Source organism: Varroa destructor, unplaced genomic scaffold (assembly GCF_002443255.2).
Source record: "Varroa destructor unplaced genomic scaffold, Vdes_3.0 BEIS01000001.1, whole genome shotgun sequence".
Taxonomy (NCBI): Eukaryota; Metazoa; Arthropoda; class Arachnida; order Mesostigmata; family Varroidae; genus Varroa; species Varroa destructor.
The window spans coordinates 11,003,142-11,018,801 of record NW_019211454.1 but is presented as its reverse complement, the minus strand read 5'-3'; the positions used below and the strand labels follow the sequence as shown (position 1 = coordinate 11,018,801).

The 15,660-nt window shown below is 41.3% G+C and overlaps 2 protein-coding genes across 8 annotated transcripts in view; one reads left to right on the top strand and one right to left on the bottom strand.

The window, feature by feature from the left end:
- LOC111248674 (uncharacterized) overlaps positions 1-15,660 on the top strand; it is a 180,496-nt gene that overhangs the window by 119,059 nt on the left and 45,777 nt on the right. For all 6 annotated transcript variants that reach the window (XM_086993464.1, XM_086993456.1, XM_086993471.1 and 3 more), the window contains 2 exons: positions 5,644-5,798; positions 12,358-12,507. In XM_086993464.1, the coding sequence (XP_086849590.1) occupies positions 5,644-5,798; positions 12,358-12,507 (305 nt within the window). The remainder of the gene's footprint in view (positions 1-5,643; positions 5,799-12,357; positions 12,508-15,660) is intronic.
- Positions 1-15,660, bottom strand: part of LOC111248725 (kinesin-like protein KIF3A) — a 62,534-nt gene that overhangs the window by 29,473 nt on the left and 17,401 nt on the right. The window contains exon 1 of one of the 2 annotated variants that reach the window (XM_086993517.1): positions 941-1,915. The exons of the other annotated variant lie outside the window; for it this stretch is intronic. The gene's annotated coding sequence lies outside the window, so the exon portion shown is untranslated. Of the gene's footprint in view, positions 1-940; positions 1,916-15,660 lie in introns of those variants that run through there. 2 annotated transcript variants of the gene reach the window in all.

The following is a 15,660-nucleotide window of genomic DNA, read 5'->3' as shown; positions in this document are numbered from 1 at the left end:
GTAGAGGTGGCAAGTTGTCCTGGTCGATCCAATTGATTTCTACATGTTGAAAAGTAACGTAACGGAGAGCAGATATTGAATAACAGTAAGAGCCGACGCCAACACGGCCGTTCTGTCATGGTTGACAGCCTAGAGGCTCTCGTAGGCAGTCATTTAACCTGTTGCTCAAACAAAATAAAGAGAAAAATCGAAGTACGGCTGGGTTTACGGAGAGCCACGTAATCTTCAGACGATCGAACATGACGAATGAGATAGCTCATTTGTTCTGTGTCGCATTGGCTGGTCTTGTCGCTAGTTTTCATTGTCGCCATCGTTTCTACTTCTACACATAAGATAGACAGTGAATACGTGACTATGCCGGACCATAATATGCTCGTATGTGCGTGTCCAAGACGATCTCCATGTACGTGCAATCGCACGCGACTCTCACACGTTTATACATCCATCTAGGGGGTGGACATGAGCTTGTCGATAATTATCCAGCCACTAAGACTGATTAGCGATTCCAGCAGAGGCGATCGATGGTAATTAGGACGGCCAGGCTCGACAATGTGCGATCGGACAAAGGCGGATTAGTTTAAGGCGAAGCATATCATTCCTTTCGCCTCACTCAAGCTGCTGCTCGACGCTTTGCTTTTGGATCGTCATAATCAGTAGCGCTGCTTCATTCCGAAGCTCCTCTTCACTTGACGCTCATGTAACGTTGAGGTTATTATCGCTGTTGATTTAGTAATACCGGCAATCGACTCAATGTTGGCTCTCGCGGTTCGGACGCAGTCGCCGAACCCGAACTGACACTATACGAATGATGGCATCAAAGTAGTAAAAGAAAAAAAAAAGATCGAAATCGCCGCTTCTCCTAGCCAAATGGTCATTATGCTTACGATATTTGCAATAAAATAATGCTAGATCGCTAGTTACGCTAGGTCCATATACATACCTTAAAATATGGGCGAACACTTGTATCTGTTGATTGGTAGTTGCAATGTGCGTAGCCCTTTAACCATCGATACCACTGACGAGTATACGGCCATGTGTTTGTGAATATCTAATCAAGCGGAAGTTACTACCGTCACATATCGTTAAAGCTTATGACATAGACCGTTGATGGCCACTGTCTGTCAGAAAATACGCTACTTCGGCGCCTCCGACGATGACGCTAAGGTGGTCATTGCCTTTCGTAGAATAAAATAGCTAATAATAACACTGCTGTACTAATTATTGTTATTTATAACTTGGTAATAGGCAAACAACACTGCCGCCTCTTTTTGTCTCGCCAGTCCACTTACGACCGCACCTTGCCTTTTTAGCGGGCAAATACATATATGCGCATAGTACTCAGGTGATTAGACTTCTAGAGCTATTTTTCTTATACAGGTAAAAAAACCGACTCATTTAGCTCACTTAAACTGACTCAGTTTTCGTTAGGGGCAAATTTACCATTTGGCCCATTTTAGCCTCAACGGTCCACAGTGGGTGGTAAAGAGTGCACATATTAGAGCCGTTTTCGGCTAGGCCGGCTACGTTGCCTACATGCATGATCGAGCATCACGCACCAAAAAATGCGGTAATCGTAACAGCCTTTTAAAGTCCGCAATGGTTACATTTAATCATTGGCCGGTGAGCACCCGCAAGCCGGTTCCGCAGCAGCGACAGCTGAACGACGATGCTGCTACTAATACGAGTAGTAACCCTCGGCTCGTGTTCGTTAAGGAAAGGGGAGAACTAAACCCGTTTACCATCACCATGACAATTATCGATGCCCCCGTATCCGTGCCTCCGTGTTGGCTGCGTCTGTCAAGCAGCAGACAACTGAACTTCAAGTGCTTGCGCGTTGAGTTTGTTTAAATCCGATGGGTACACTCGGTCGTTTCTACATAGAAGTGATTTAAAGTGACTACATGTTACATCTCTAGCTTGTGCAAAGTAGAACGAAGGGCATTTGCTAACTTTGGCCAGTAATGGCAATACCGCTCTGTCTACCCACCATCGGAGAAAGAGAACAATCGCGATGATGGATAAATGTCCGCTTCGTTATGAGCTTTCCCCTCATTTAGTCACAAACGGCTGTGCGAGCGTCTCACGCTAGGCATACAAGCTCACTTTCTCTCTCGACGGCACAACGGAGAAGAGAGGAGGGGGTGCAATAAAGCGTCGATTTGCGCTGAGGGTGGTTGGGCGGTGAGAAGTAAAGAACCATGATCTCACCCATCATATAGCCGCCAGGGCTTTCTCGGCTTATTTTATTTATATCGTTTCGTGTCATATATACATAGAGAAATTTCTGCACCGTTCTATTGCCCAGTGTCCAAATAGAGCCAAACGAGCGGCAAAACATTACTACTGGAGCCCAATGTTATGGCATAGTCTTCATGTTGACACAATCACTGCAGAATTGCTCTTTGCTGGAACAGCGGAGCGATGGGCTGCCGCATCGCGTGGCAATAAACGCTTTGGCATGATTTGGCCGGGGAGATAGTCAGATATCAGTCGGCGGGACAGTTGATACCACGATTAGTTCTATATAGATATAGCAACACACAGACTAACGGAGAGGAAGACGACATAAACTTCCTGTCTACGCCGGTGTTTCTGTTGCAGAAATGATGATATCGCTGCTATTAATAATGCCTACATTGGCAATTGGGATAGTCATGCTAGTCTCGTTTCTTTTAGACCCAGCGGAGTAGTTATAGGCCACGATTAATGTAGACATTGTCAGTCTGTCCATGAATGCGTCAAGCATCTACATCGACTGAATTACTACTGAAGCTTTCTCGGCCCGTGAAGCCAATAGGTGTAAACAGTTTGCCGGTCCAGTGCGTCCTCTCCTCCTTGATCCTCCATTAAGAAACGGAGAGGAAAAAACATTGCGGAAAAGAGGAGTCCGCCGTATTACGATCGCTAGCACTGCGGCTAAAATGGAACAAAACTATATTCTGGTGAGGTTCTTCCCGTTCTTTAGCACGGCCGCGGTGCCGAACGAGCTGGTGGAAACAATGTCGTTGATAAATCGCCCCCGTGCCTGTGCGAAGCACCCATCCACAGGGCAGACGATGGCCGTGACAGTGGCCAGCTGGGGCTGGGCTATACGCGGTGACTAAGGGTGAAAATGAATAGACTTTCTCTTTTCGTTGTTGTAATATTATCGTATAGCTTGGGAATTAGATAACTCAAACACTGTCGACTTCTTAAATCGTTTTGTTGGGTTTTGATTACGACATGACCTATTCAAGCATACTCTTACATTTTGACCTTTCTCGGCGTACAAAACATGTGAGCAAACCGCTAAGCTGTACTTATACCGACTTATTCCAACCTCAACGTGGCTAACTTCCTTGTAATATCCAATTATAGCAGGTATTACTATAAAAAAATTGTAACAAAAGCGTAATAACAGTTGTATTATAAATCTGATCATCTCCAATAAACGATCCCGGCTGTCCTAATTCAATACGAATTAATAATCTTAAAGCCGCTCCTAAAACACCAGACCATACTCTAAACATAAAATAAATTTTTCCAGTACCCCTATGATTACATGAAAATATACATCGTATTATATAATTATTTAATGCGATAAAGACTTAAAAAATTCTTTTTTATTTTGAAAATAAATAGTTTTAAAATTTACGTAAAATCTTTTATCAAATTATAATTAATGAAATAAAAAAAGTACAATTAATATCATAATAACTTTTATAATCAATTTTATTTGTTAATATATAATTAAATAATTTACATAAATATATCTTCTAATTATAGATGTTATTACTATAATAAAAAATAGTTTTATAATGCTCAAAATATAATTTATTAAAAGTACAATTTTTGGAAAAATCCAATAAAAGGTGGCAAACCTCTTAAACTTACAAATAATATTAATACATTTATTTTATTAAATATATTTTACTTGTATCAAACTATTTACTTCTATATTTATTACTAATATTAATTATTATAATTATATATATTAAAAATTAAATAATCAATAAATTCTATTTAGATTCAATAACGTGATAATGAACCATTCTTGAATAAACTTAAATTTTCCGCAAAGAATTCTGATTAAATATTAAAATTACTCCTATAAAATTATTCACAATAGTAATAAACTCTAAATAACAAATTTCTATTATTCTTAAAATATATAAGGAAATTAATTTTAAAAACACTAAAAAACTTATTCATCTTAAACCCTACGAAACTACTAGTGCTGCCACTACTGTTTTTTGCGCCATTGTTTGTAAATGCCCTAGTAAGATCATCACCTAATTCATACAGCCTGTGAATATTATGCTGTGGCTAATATGTGCCAAGTTACTTTCTACCGCCACCATTAATACGCTTCTACGGCCATTGTCGCTGGCCCCGTCCGCCTCCCTTTGAGTGGAATTATCTCTTTACATTGCTTTAGGCAACCATTTCTGATGATCCCAACAACGATCGGGAGAAGATAACAGCTTTTGGTTTTCTGTGTTTTCATCAGGTAGATAAGGACATAGCGAACGCGCGTCTTCAGTCGAAACGCGTGCGTTTAGTACACACATAAACACAGATTTAAGGGCGACAGCAACGCCGCCCATTGTCGGCGTTAAGGCGACATATACCACCAAGGGGTATGTGACGACAGGTGAAAAAATGAACGTATATGCAGGTGCTGCAAGCACCGAAGATAAACGCGGAAACATAAAGAATGTGTATATATGTACGTATATACATATATATATATATGTATACGAAACGATCTGCTCGCTCAGAGTGATTTCAAGTACCCGTGTGACGGGGACCCAAACGAGAACACGGGGGGAAAGAAAGAAAGCATGGCGTGGTGGCGGCCGAAACGTGGCAAATCACCTCGATGTATTTGGCGTCAGAAGAACAGGCTAGAGGGCTCTGACCCGTAGAACCAGAGGCGGTATCTTCTTTTTCAAGCTATTCATTTCTTCGCGGGCGCAGTTAGTACCGGTACTGTGGATAGACGTTCTCCTGTACTCTCGACCATATCCATCTAGCGCCACTGCCGCCTATCCCAGATTGGTACAGACTTACGACTCGGTTCTTTCTTTTTTCGTAGGATACACAAATTCTTCACCGCGGTATGAATAATTTCATGACTGCTGTCGATACAGCACAGAAAAAGGCGCCTTAGGAAAAGCGTCTGCGTGACGTCGTAAGAATGACGATGGTATTCAGGGCTGATGTGACCATTCGGTCCTACGTCCAACCGGCTGACTGCTAATGGGATGAAATGAAGCGGAAGGAGAGGAGAATTACTGTGGCTGAGTAATTTTTTTCAAATTATATGTGCTTAACTCGCTCCGCAGTTACGTCTGGCCAGCAAGAATATCATTTATTATACTTATTATCAGTCACATAATGAATGTGATGCCGACTGTGCCACAGGTTTTATTAAGGAAAAACCAGATGCTTGATTACTATGCACTCAAATTATCAACGACATTATTATATTACATAGCTAGTATGGCCCATGATAAGCCTAATATGTAGTTTTTCATTGTGTATGTAGTGCGATAAATTTGAGGTTGTTTACATTGAGGGGTGAGTTGACTTCGAATATAAACAGTGATGATCCTTTGAGGAATATAAGAATAATTTACACTTTTCCTTTGATTCCCTCAGCATTTATAGCCATAACAAATCATTAAATACAACAAAAGAGGTACATATTACGGAAAAGCTACGCGGAATTGTTACTGAAAAGCGTGCAGCTCGTTCATGGAACCCTTCTGCGCTGTACGCAACTAAATACAGTATCAACCGAACTCTAAGAAATCGTACGTATAATCCATGAAATTCTAATTTATTAATTTTAATTTTTTATTTATTGTTTATTAATAATAATTTAAATTTAAACTGAAGCATTTCCCTATGCATGAACAAAGGCAGTCTTTATATTCGTCGTTTGTTCTTTCTACGGAAAAGTGCCCGTCGAGTTTTGTCACTATTTGACGCAGCTACGAGATAGGGTGTAGACGACAGAGCGGCTTGAAGTCAATGAAGTATAATTTTGAAGAAGAGTTGCACTTCGCTACGACATGAAACTTGAAGCGAAGTTAACAAGCGAAAATTGTTTTATTCGCATGATTGATAATTTCTAATAGATACATTTTTGTACTTGTTTAAACGCTCAGACTTCCATTAAATTTATAACGCGCATATGAAGGTTTGTTTCATCTGTTAGCCTTAACAACATTAAGTTTCGGACAAATCCTTACCAACATCTCAGGGTTCGCAAGCTGTTGCTAAGAAAAAGCTTCTGAAGATAACTCCATTTCTAAATAGGACGTTGTACTAGCCGATGTAGCCGAATAGTTGAGACCAATATATACGTTAGTTTTCTATTTATTAGGTGCTCCCTACTCGTTCCGTTACTGCTGTTGTATTATGCGTCGACTACTCTCCATGTGACGGCACATCAGTCCGACTCTTTAGGCCCGGTAGGAATAGGCCCACCTTTGCCAAAAAAGAAGGGCACTTTTGTTTAGTCTGCGGAAGTTAAATGTCGTTATATTTTCATACGGCTATTATTATAACGGCCTGCATTGAAAGATATCAGTCTCTTGAATTATTCGGTTGGCCTAAAATCGAACCTCGAATGCATCAAGGCAGCTCAGATGGGAATCGTGAATACTGCTCAGCTATTTATCGCTAACTTCATCTGTTTCGAACTTACTTCCTCACTATCCACGCTTTTTTTTACTATGGATTTCATATTTTAGGTTGACAGTGCATTAGATGTCTGGTCATCACTGGTGCAGCCAGCAATAGAAAAGAAATAGTCAGAGAAAAGTTGCAGCTAATTAGCAGAATATTTGTGCCGATACTGCGTATTTACATATCTATAGTACAGATAGAACTTTGATATTTTCCCCTATATCTATATTAAACAGTACACTACACAATAGCTACGCTATAGATTTTGATTAGCTTGAAAATTCGTGTCGCTCAAACTTATGGGTTTGATCGATCACCTTACACCTCTCTATTGGTAAGGCTCGCAGGACAGAGTCTCAAACCTTTTCCTTAGATCCACATTGACTACTCCTCATTCAAGTGGCTAAGGAAAATGCCTCGCATCGAGAAAAACGCCTGAAGTACCGTTTCGATATTTAATTACTTCCAATAAACTTTACCATCACATTGCCAGTTCGCCAACTTCAATCTAGTAGCTATTCGTTCGGCTTGTCAAAGCTCATGAACGTATTACTCCATTATTGACACCCGCCTCCATCTAACAGAACGAAGGGATTCCGGTTACGGTTTGATTCCTGGCAGAACGTGTCATAGCCCACGAGTTCGTGTTGTCGTCACGTAGAAAACGTTTTGCTGTTTAATTGGAATAAAACTATACAACGATGACGCCGAACACGGGTTTTTGTATTATTATAAACGAACAGAAAGGCTAAAGTTGTAAGTGTGACTCTGTAAGCGCCAAATGGAACCACGCAGAGAGACAACAGTTATGAATTCCATTATGCAGAGATACATTTTTGGCCTTAATTTAGGCGTTTCTATAGACGGCAATGGATGAACCCTAACTACTCTGACGTTAGCGATAGCATGTTGTAAAAAGCTTCTGTTTATAAGCTTTGACGTTTTCCGCCGCAAAATTGCTATTTTTCGAAGGTTCTATATATATATATAGCTTGACCTATCGTCGTAACTTCAATACAGCGCTGGTTGTGTCTTGCTGCTATTCAGCTTATTACATTGCCAAGACGCGGTGATCGTGTTGCTCGACTCTTCTAAGTTTTAGTACCTGTTGCTGTTACCGCCGTCTCTACAAAATATGGGGGCCGCACGAGATGTCTGCTTCTGCCTGAGTCGAAGTGAATATAAGAAAAACGGTAACGTTCACGCACGTGCACGCTCTTAAATTAACATGGTGCTGGGCGCGGCGTGCGTACGCCACTATCCGCCTGCCTTGTATCATATATTCGTCTAGCTATATTTGTCGGCCGAACGACTCTTGAGTGAAAAGGAACACTCCGCTTGCAGATTACCAAATTGTATTGTACCATCGAAAAATTATTGACTATTTAGCTAGTTAAATAACCTTAAGGTCGCAGAGTTCAGGTAAATGGATTATGTCCCGTTGACGTTGGTGTTATTTGAAAGGAAGAGAGTTGGCAGCAATAGCGGACTGAAGTTGTTGGAGCACGTGTAGCCAAACCTAAAAACAAATCTCTCGAAAGATTCACAAAATTTCATAATTCTGTTACAACAAAGGTACCGATGTTGCCCAAACCCACAAAAGAATCGTATTTTTATGGTCAAGATGCGTGATTAGAGAGAGATGTTTCTCTTGCTTTCGTTCTGAAAGTTTCTCAAGGTCAATCAATTACAAAAAAAGTTAATGATCCTAAGTAACCCGTCACGTAAGTAGCCTAGACAACACCAAGAGATTAGTCAGCAATGGGTTCTAAACTATTCGAAAGACGTGTGCTAAAAAAAAAAATGTTTAATGTTTGGGTAAAAGCAAAAGAAAATCGCTGATCGTTCTTCCGCCTGCGAACGCAACGAAATCAAGCCATTTCTAACGCGATTCATCGCAGGTGATCAAAAGTGGATCACACTGGATAAAAATGTGCAAATAAAAAAAATCAACCAAAAAAATTATGCCCTTCATCTAGGTTTAGATTGTTGCCAAGAGGGCAATGCTTTCTGTCTTGTAGAACCGGCAAAAAGATGGTTATGAATAGCGATTAAAAAAAATGCATCGTCTTTCTTTTTAACAGTACAATTTTAATTGTTCGTTAAAAATCGGAAGGACTTAGACGGGGAGAATTTTCACGCGTCCGCCGTATAGCTTGAATCTTGCACCATCAAACCATCAGCTGCCTCGCTTCTTGTAGACCATCCCGAATAGCGTCCATTTTGTTTCAATGGAGGGATATAAAAGTTACGTGTGACAATTCCTCTCCCAGAAGTTATAGAAGTTCCACAGTGATGAGATTGTGGTGTGACCAGAAAAATGGCGGAATACCACTAATCAAAATGCCCCACATTTAATTTATAAAACATTTTTTAAACTTGCTTCAATGTTGGCTTAAACACAGTCAATACGTTTCCCAATATTATATAGTTATTTTCTAACGAGGGCAATTGCCGTTAACAGTTACCGTACCCGTTAGCTGTACAGTTGTAATGAAAACAATCCCCTATGTCGATCGAATGGGCAATGCGTAATTTGGCTACGGAATTCGAGGCTCCTGCAAAATCTACTAACGGTTTTACTAGTAACAGAAGCTTAAACTATTCTACAGAGAAAACACTGATGATTACTTAAAATTCTGAGTTTAGAGTTAGAGGAGCTGAATTGAGTTCGATGCAACGTTTTTTTCACAACCAATGTAAGATTTTGCCAAGTATATAAATAGGTACAATAAGTGTGTATGCAAAACGCCAACATTTCACACGACTAAATGGATATATGGGTTTTACTATATCAGTCCTTTTCAAAGAGCAATGCTCTAGCTGAATTGCGCACACCGAAAGTCACACAATTTCCCCCATACTTAAGGATACGCATTTTGCCTGGCAGCACTAGCCGTTCGTTTTTGTCCTAAACTCTACGAACGCCACTTTGTACGAACGTCTCATAGTATTCGTTGTCACAAAGTGGCTTCGCGAAGCTTTAACATTCGCCTATGGAGTCCGACAGGAACAGGACTAATTACATTAGGCGCACGCCACAGCATCAGGCGTGTGGGTTCTCTTCCTTCGCTGAAACGGACGAACATAGTGACCGAATCGGCTTTGCGTTAAACGGCCGAAAGCATGCGGGTAACTCCAGCCTGGTCGGCAAGAGCAGAACGGGGTCTACTAAATACGCATAGAAGAGGCGGTGATACGCTCAGGAGATTTCGGCCATCGGGTGAGCTCGTCAGCTATTCGGGAAGACAGCATTGGGGAAAATGCAGGTGGCGATGCTGCTTTATGTCAGGAGGCAGTGGCTGAAACTGCCCGTTCATAAAACAAACAGCGATAACAGGCAGTAAGGGCGGACGAAATACTCCGGCGGCAACGATGTCGACGGCGGCGGCGGCGGTGAAGGAAGGCCGGAGGGCTAAAACGCCCGGGGTGGTAAACTTCTGTACTAAGCTAGATAGAAAAGCGTGAATTTAAGCGTGTATCTAATGCAGTTATTGCGGTTACATTAGTAGGCTGCTGGGAGCAGTGGAAATCGAGGTTGAACCTTACTGCAAACAAATGCAAAGAATTAACAAATTATATCCTAACACGCAAAAGATCGTGAGCTGACAGGTTGCATGGGAAAGCTAAAAGCATGTAGTGGCAATGTAAAGTTCGTGATGCTAAAAGTCATTTTGGAAATTTACATAAACCGACCCAATTTGTGTATGATCGCAGAGTGTCACCTGAAATCCAGCGTTATTGGCAAAATAACATGATAAGAAATTGATACAACTTTATGGATTGCCTTTATAATGGTTTGATTTATTATTTGCCACACAGTTAAACGCTATGTAGACAGTTAGACAATATGCAGTTTTTCGTTGCCGGAATTTTCCGTATCCACTTCGTGCTTTCGGTAACGGTTTGTTGAACCTCGATTTTCTATTTCGATCATTCGTGTTCGGGTATCGCTTCCTAGAAACGCTTCAGTTCATGGCCGATCTACAGCAGCTGATTTCTTTCGAGTTCGACCTTCACGTCCGGATAGCGAGACGCGAGGCGGCTTCAGTGTCCATGAGCAATTTGCAAAGGCGTAAATGGTATATTTCTCTATGCTACTTAATACTTCTGTAGGCAAATTTACAATCTATTCTGTACCCCTGGTACCCCAGCCGGAATTTGTTCCCTCTTAGAGAATAATAAACCCTTGCTGAGCTTTTCCCGAAACTCGAAATCACTTGTGCGGATATCTTACCTAACCGAAAAGTCTGACTGGGTTTTAACTTCACTTACGTCAAGGGCAAATCAACGCCCTCTCCAATCCTATCAAACGGCTATAAAGGACACAGCGTTTTTTTAAGTGTCTCGTCGTCTGGTTTGGCGCATTTCGTTCACGATTACGAATCGTGCGAATAAATCAACTTCCATTGAGATCCAGCTGCCGGGGTCTGGCCTGCCTTTAGGCTCTAGATTTCTGACACGAAGCCCTAAGGGAAAGCAAACTACTGTCCTTCGCACAAAATAAAGCTGAGAAAGCAGTACGTCATGACTGTGATAATGCTGTTGAAGCAACAACGAAAAGCATTTATTGAGACTTCGCTATTTTCGAGAACGCGTTGTAGGGCAGGCAAGCATAGAGCGGCAAAGCGTGGCCAGGCGACTTCCGTACCAATAAGTTTATGCACCAACTGGAATTCCTATCGTTGGAGAGACTCTGAATTGGAAAAATCACATTTGTGGAGGCGTCTCCCGACAGACAGTCGACACTGTGTGGATGGCCTTCGAAGGTCGAAGCGACGTAACGCTTTTAGTGCCATTTTTTTTTGCTTATTATTGCTGATACGCCAATTAATCATTGGGTGCGTCTGTTTGAGCGCTCAGCAGAGAATAGACAGAAAATTTGAGAATAATGCAGAGTCTTAGAGTCGTGAGGATTCCATTGTACTATATTACATATGGTAGCCGAAAACATTTTTTTTTTAAAAGACCTTTCGCACCTATCTTCAATTGGCCATTAGCATATCTAACCAAAGGCAAAATGGAGGGGGTTTCGCGTTCCTTCATCACTTAGCCAACACGAATTGGCTGAGGCAATCAGTATATCGAGAGGGCAACGATGTTAAGCCAAATGTTGAAAAAACGGGGGAACTAAATGGAAACATTTTCTGGGTCGAAATTAAGTCTGGCTTCATTATGAAAAAAGTTAATTTTTTCGTCGTAGAAAAGCAACAACAGGTCAATACAATAAAAAATCAATACAATACCTTACTTATTAAATAAAATAAAGAAAAATTAATTCATTTTTTACACTCTGATGAAATAGTTCGAGGAAAACTTAGCTGGGGCCTTAACTTTGCTTTAATTACAACTGACAGGAACAATATTTGCTACAGCTACCGAAGCAAAAAGAAGGCCTGTTTAATTGATTAAGGCACACGGGTTCGCAAGCCGGACCAATTTCAAAATGATCATTATTACTACGCAAAGCTATTAAATAAGTAGGAAAGTGTAATGTTTGCCTAGAACGTTACCCATTACATTATTCATCGTATAATTTAGTAGCAGCGTGTTTGCAAAGATATCCTGAATTCTGAGTAAAGCAACGAAAATCTAAAAAATTGGTTCATATTTTTCTTCTGAATTTGTTAATTATCACAACATACAGCCATTCTAATTATTGAAAGATCCGTATTCCAGGCGGGATCATCGCAGCGGGCCAACCTCGGACAAAGGAGCTCCTGGAAGAAATACTCAAGGAGCGATCGTCCGGTCTACCAACAAAAAACAGAATGCATCCAGAGCTGGCGTATGTTGAGCCAAATGCAACCTTCGGCATTAGCAATACTGGTACGTGATCCTTTATGGAATCCATAATAATGTGTATAGTAAAATTAAGTTAAAAGTGATATAGGTGCATGTATGGGTATATAGCTCTCTCGATAAGTGTAATCATCATTGTGCCATAAATAGGATCGTCGCTAATCGCAGCATGAAAGGAAGAAGAGTCATGCGCACTCCATCGTACAAAGACAGACTTCGCCACGCGTTTTGCGCGCCATAATAGCCGGACATAGCGACATGTACGTGTTTTAGGATGGAAGTTTCTACCAATTAGGGCTTTGTTTTTCCTATTCAAGCTAGAGGCTTATTGAAGCTGGCAAACCGTAATAGCAACAGCAGCACCAGCAAAAGATAGCACTTCAAGCAGTGTCGTCACTCGCTCACTTACTTAATCGACTGCGTTTGCATGTAGTTGTGTGTATATGAATCCGCTATTTGTGTGAAAAAGATTTCGAGTGCACGTACTTTAGCTTTAACCAAAACCGTACCGGTCATCAGGCCTGTCGGATACTGAATCGACCCGTTGCCAAGGGGGTCGGCATTGCTGTGACGGCAGTTCGGGTTAAACGCTCCTGTCTTCCCGTGGCAAGCCAAAACGGAACGGCAAATAAATGAACGCGAAGTTCAACAAACTGTCAATAGAACGTTTGCCTAGTCAAGTAATGTAATATTTCATGGTGCTGCTCAGACAAGATGTCGAGATCGGTTACGTGGTAATGAAAGTAGGTTATTACGTGCTCAATTTATGGTAACCAGCGCCACCGACTGAGTAAACATGCTTTTCAGTCACCGTCTGTGCACGGAGAGAACACGATAACTCCATATCCGTAACAAAAGATTTATGAAAAGGTACAACAGCGAAAGCAGACCATTTGCAATTTCTCGAAATGCTCTCTACAAGTGTAGCAAACGCATGGTACATGTAGGTAAATTTATCTTTTGAGCATATTCAATAGTAATGGCTATCAGGTCAAATTCGAAAGTATGCTCCTCATCTATTATGATGCTGCTCTACAATGCGGATCTGCATTTACGTGTAGTTAGTCATAACATACTACATAAAACGATAGGATAAGCATAACCTTCGTCGTTTGTTTATATATACATACATTGTGTAGGTCATCGAACAAAGAGGAAAGGCATTTCAGCGCTTAGCTGCCTGTCTATATTCTATTGATAGCACATAAATTGAATTTTCCCCCTCTTTACAATGATAGCCTTTTCCTTCTTTTCTCTTCTTTTCGATTCGAAATTCTCGCCAAAACAAGCTAACGCCAGCGGACCTCCGATCCCTCTGTTCTGCACTTTGTCGAAAAACGATTTTGTCTGACGCCCCGAGAAATACGGATTCCGCAACATGTGGAAAAGCAGATCCTCTTTTTCCATAGGAAATAGCGGCATTAGCTTTAGAATAAAGGGACGGCGTCGACATGCGTCGATTCGCGCAACAGGTTTGCCACCACCAAGATGGTTCGCACCATACACTAAATTCTGACGACTGAGAGAAGGTTTGTACTTTTTGCAAAAATAGGGTTTTTGTCATTGTTGCCGCCATCTTGTCTCCCTCTTCTGCACGGGTACTAGCGGCAGTTCTTCCGGTGTCTCGCATCGGGATTTTTTCATATTTGTACTCTAACTAGCCGTATTAGCGGCCTTATTTTCTCGTAGCTGAGCAGCTCACAGACGCTACATAAGTGTACGTTTAGCGTATGTGCTATGCATTTGTTTCAACGCGTGGCAACTGGCAGCATTCTTACCAGCTGCGTATCGCGTTCCAAATTTTCTCCCTCTTTGGTTTTTCTGCCTTTCATTGGCTGTTGTCCCCAGAGCTGTTTCTATTTTCATATTGATTTTTGCCCCCTATTCGCCCTACCTCACTTCCCGCCACTGCCTTTCGGATGATCACGCGCAGGGGAAGATGCGCAATGCTAATTTCGTTTCTGATTTGAACAAACGACCTAGCAAGATACCGGCAAACTTTCCTTCACATAAAACAATGCGTATTTCGTTTCTCTACTTGGCAATTTAATTGCAGTGTCCTCCCTAATCATAACTAGTGTATACTTTTATCGCTGATGTCGCATTGTCTCTTGCTGCCTTAGAGTCCTTCGAGCTCGTCGTTGCGCCTCGTAAACTCGCTCTCAATAGGCCGCCTGCTTGCACGCATCTATTCTCATTGGACCACATTTACCACTGCAGTCCTTACAGAGCGTCACAACGGATAGGCAACATTCAGGAAGCAAAACAAAAAGAAAGAAACAGAATTAGGGTCACCTGGATCGCTTGTTTGGAAGCAGGCAAAAAACAGACCTATTACTGAGTAAAACGCCGGGAAAAAGGCAAAGCTGCTGAGACTTCTAGCTTATCAATTTTTGGTAGTGGAGGACGACTTCATATCGGTACGTGATTTGAACTGCAGAAACGAGTGTTCCACAACGGCATTCTACACTGTTGCCACTATACAAAACCTAGGCGGATTATTTCGGCATCCTTATAGAAAGCGGACGTAGTAGCACCCGTGGGGTATCGCTGTATTTCGTACTCAGTCGAAGAGAAGATTCAGGAGGATACAGCGGAGTGTAAAGTGACGATAAAGCGAGTGAATGATACACTTCGGACATCTATAGTCCAGAGTAAGGAAAAGATATAGGTTCAGAAAATTCACTCGAGTTATATCGTATCGTTCAGTATTATGAGTACGAAAACCAGTATGTAATACTGTTATAGGTATATGCATATATATATATGTATATGCTACCTTAGTCCCCTTTAAACCCCGCTGCTAACTAGTTAAATTTAGTACGTGCTGATAATTTACGATACGAAGGAGGGTTAAAATTATAGGGTTTAAATAGATCCTAACGTGCTAGCGTCAATGTTCGCTTTTACATGAGCGCTAGCATAAATACACACCTAATTAGTCGGTGAGACTGTTTCTGTGCATTTATATGAGCGTTTGTGTCTATGTATAATGAATACTTAATGACTCAATCTGTTTGAGCTAGTCGATTATTTTTCTTATGTCCTGTCGAACGCTGCCTCACGGCGGATCATTAAGGTGTAAATATTACTCCATAGTATCGTCGTTCCTGAGGTACCGTTGAGGTAATCTCTCAGATTATGTAATGTTATGCTTCGGACAAACTTTGCGTGTGCTCC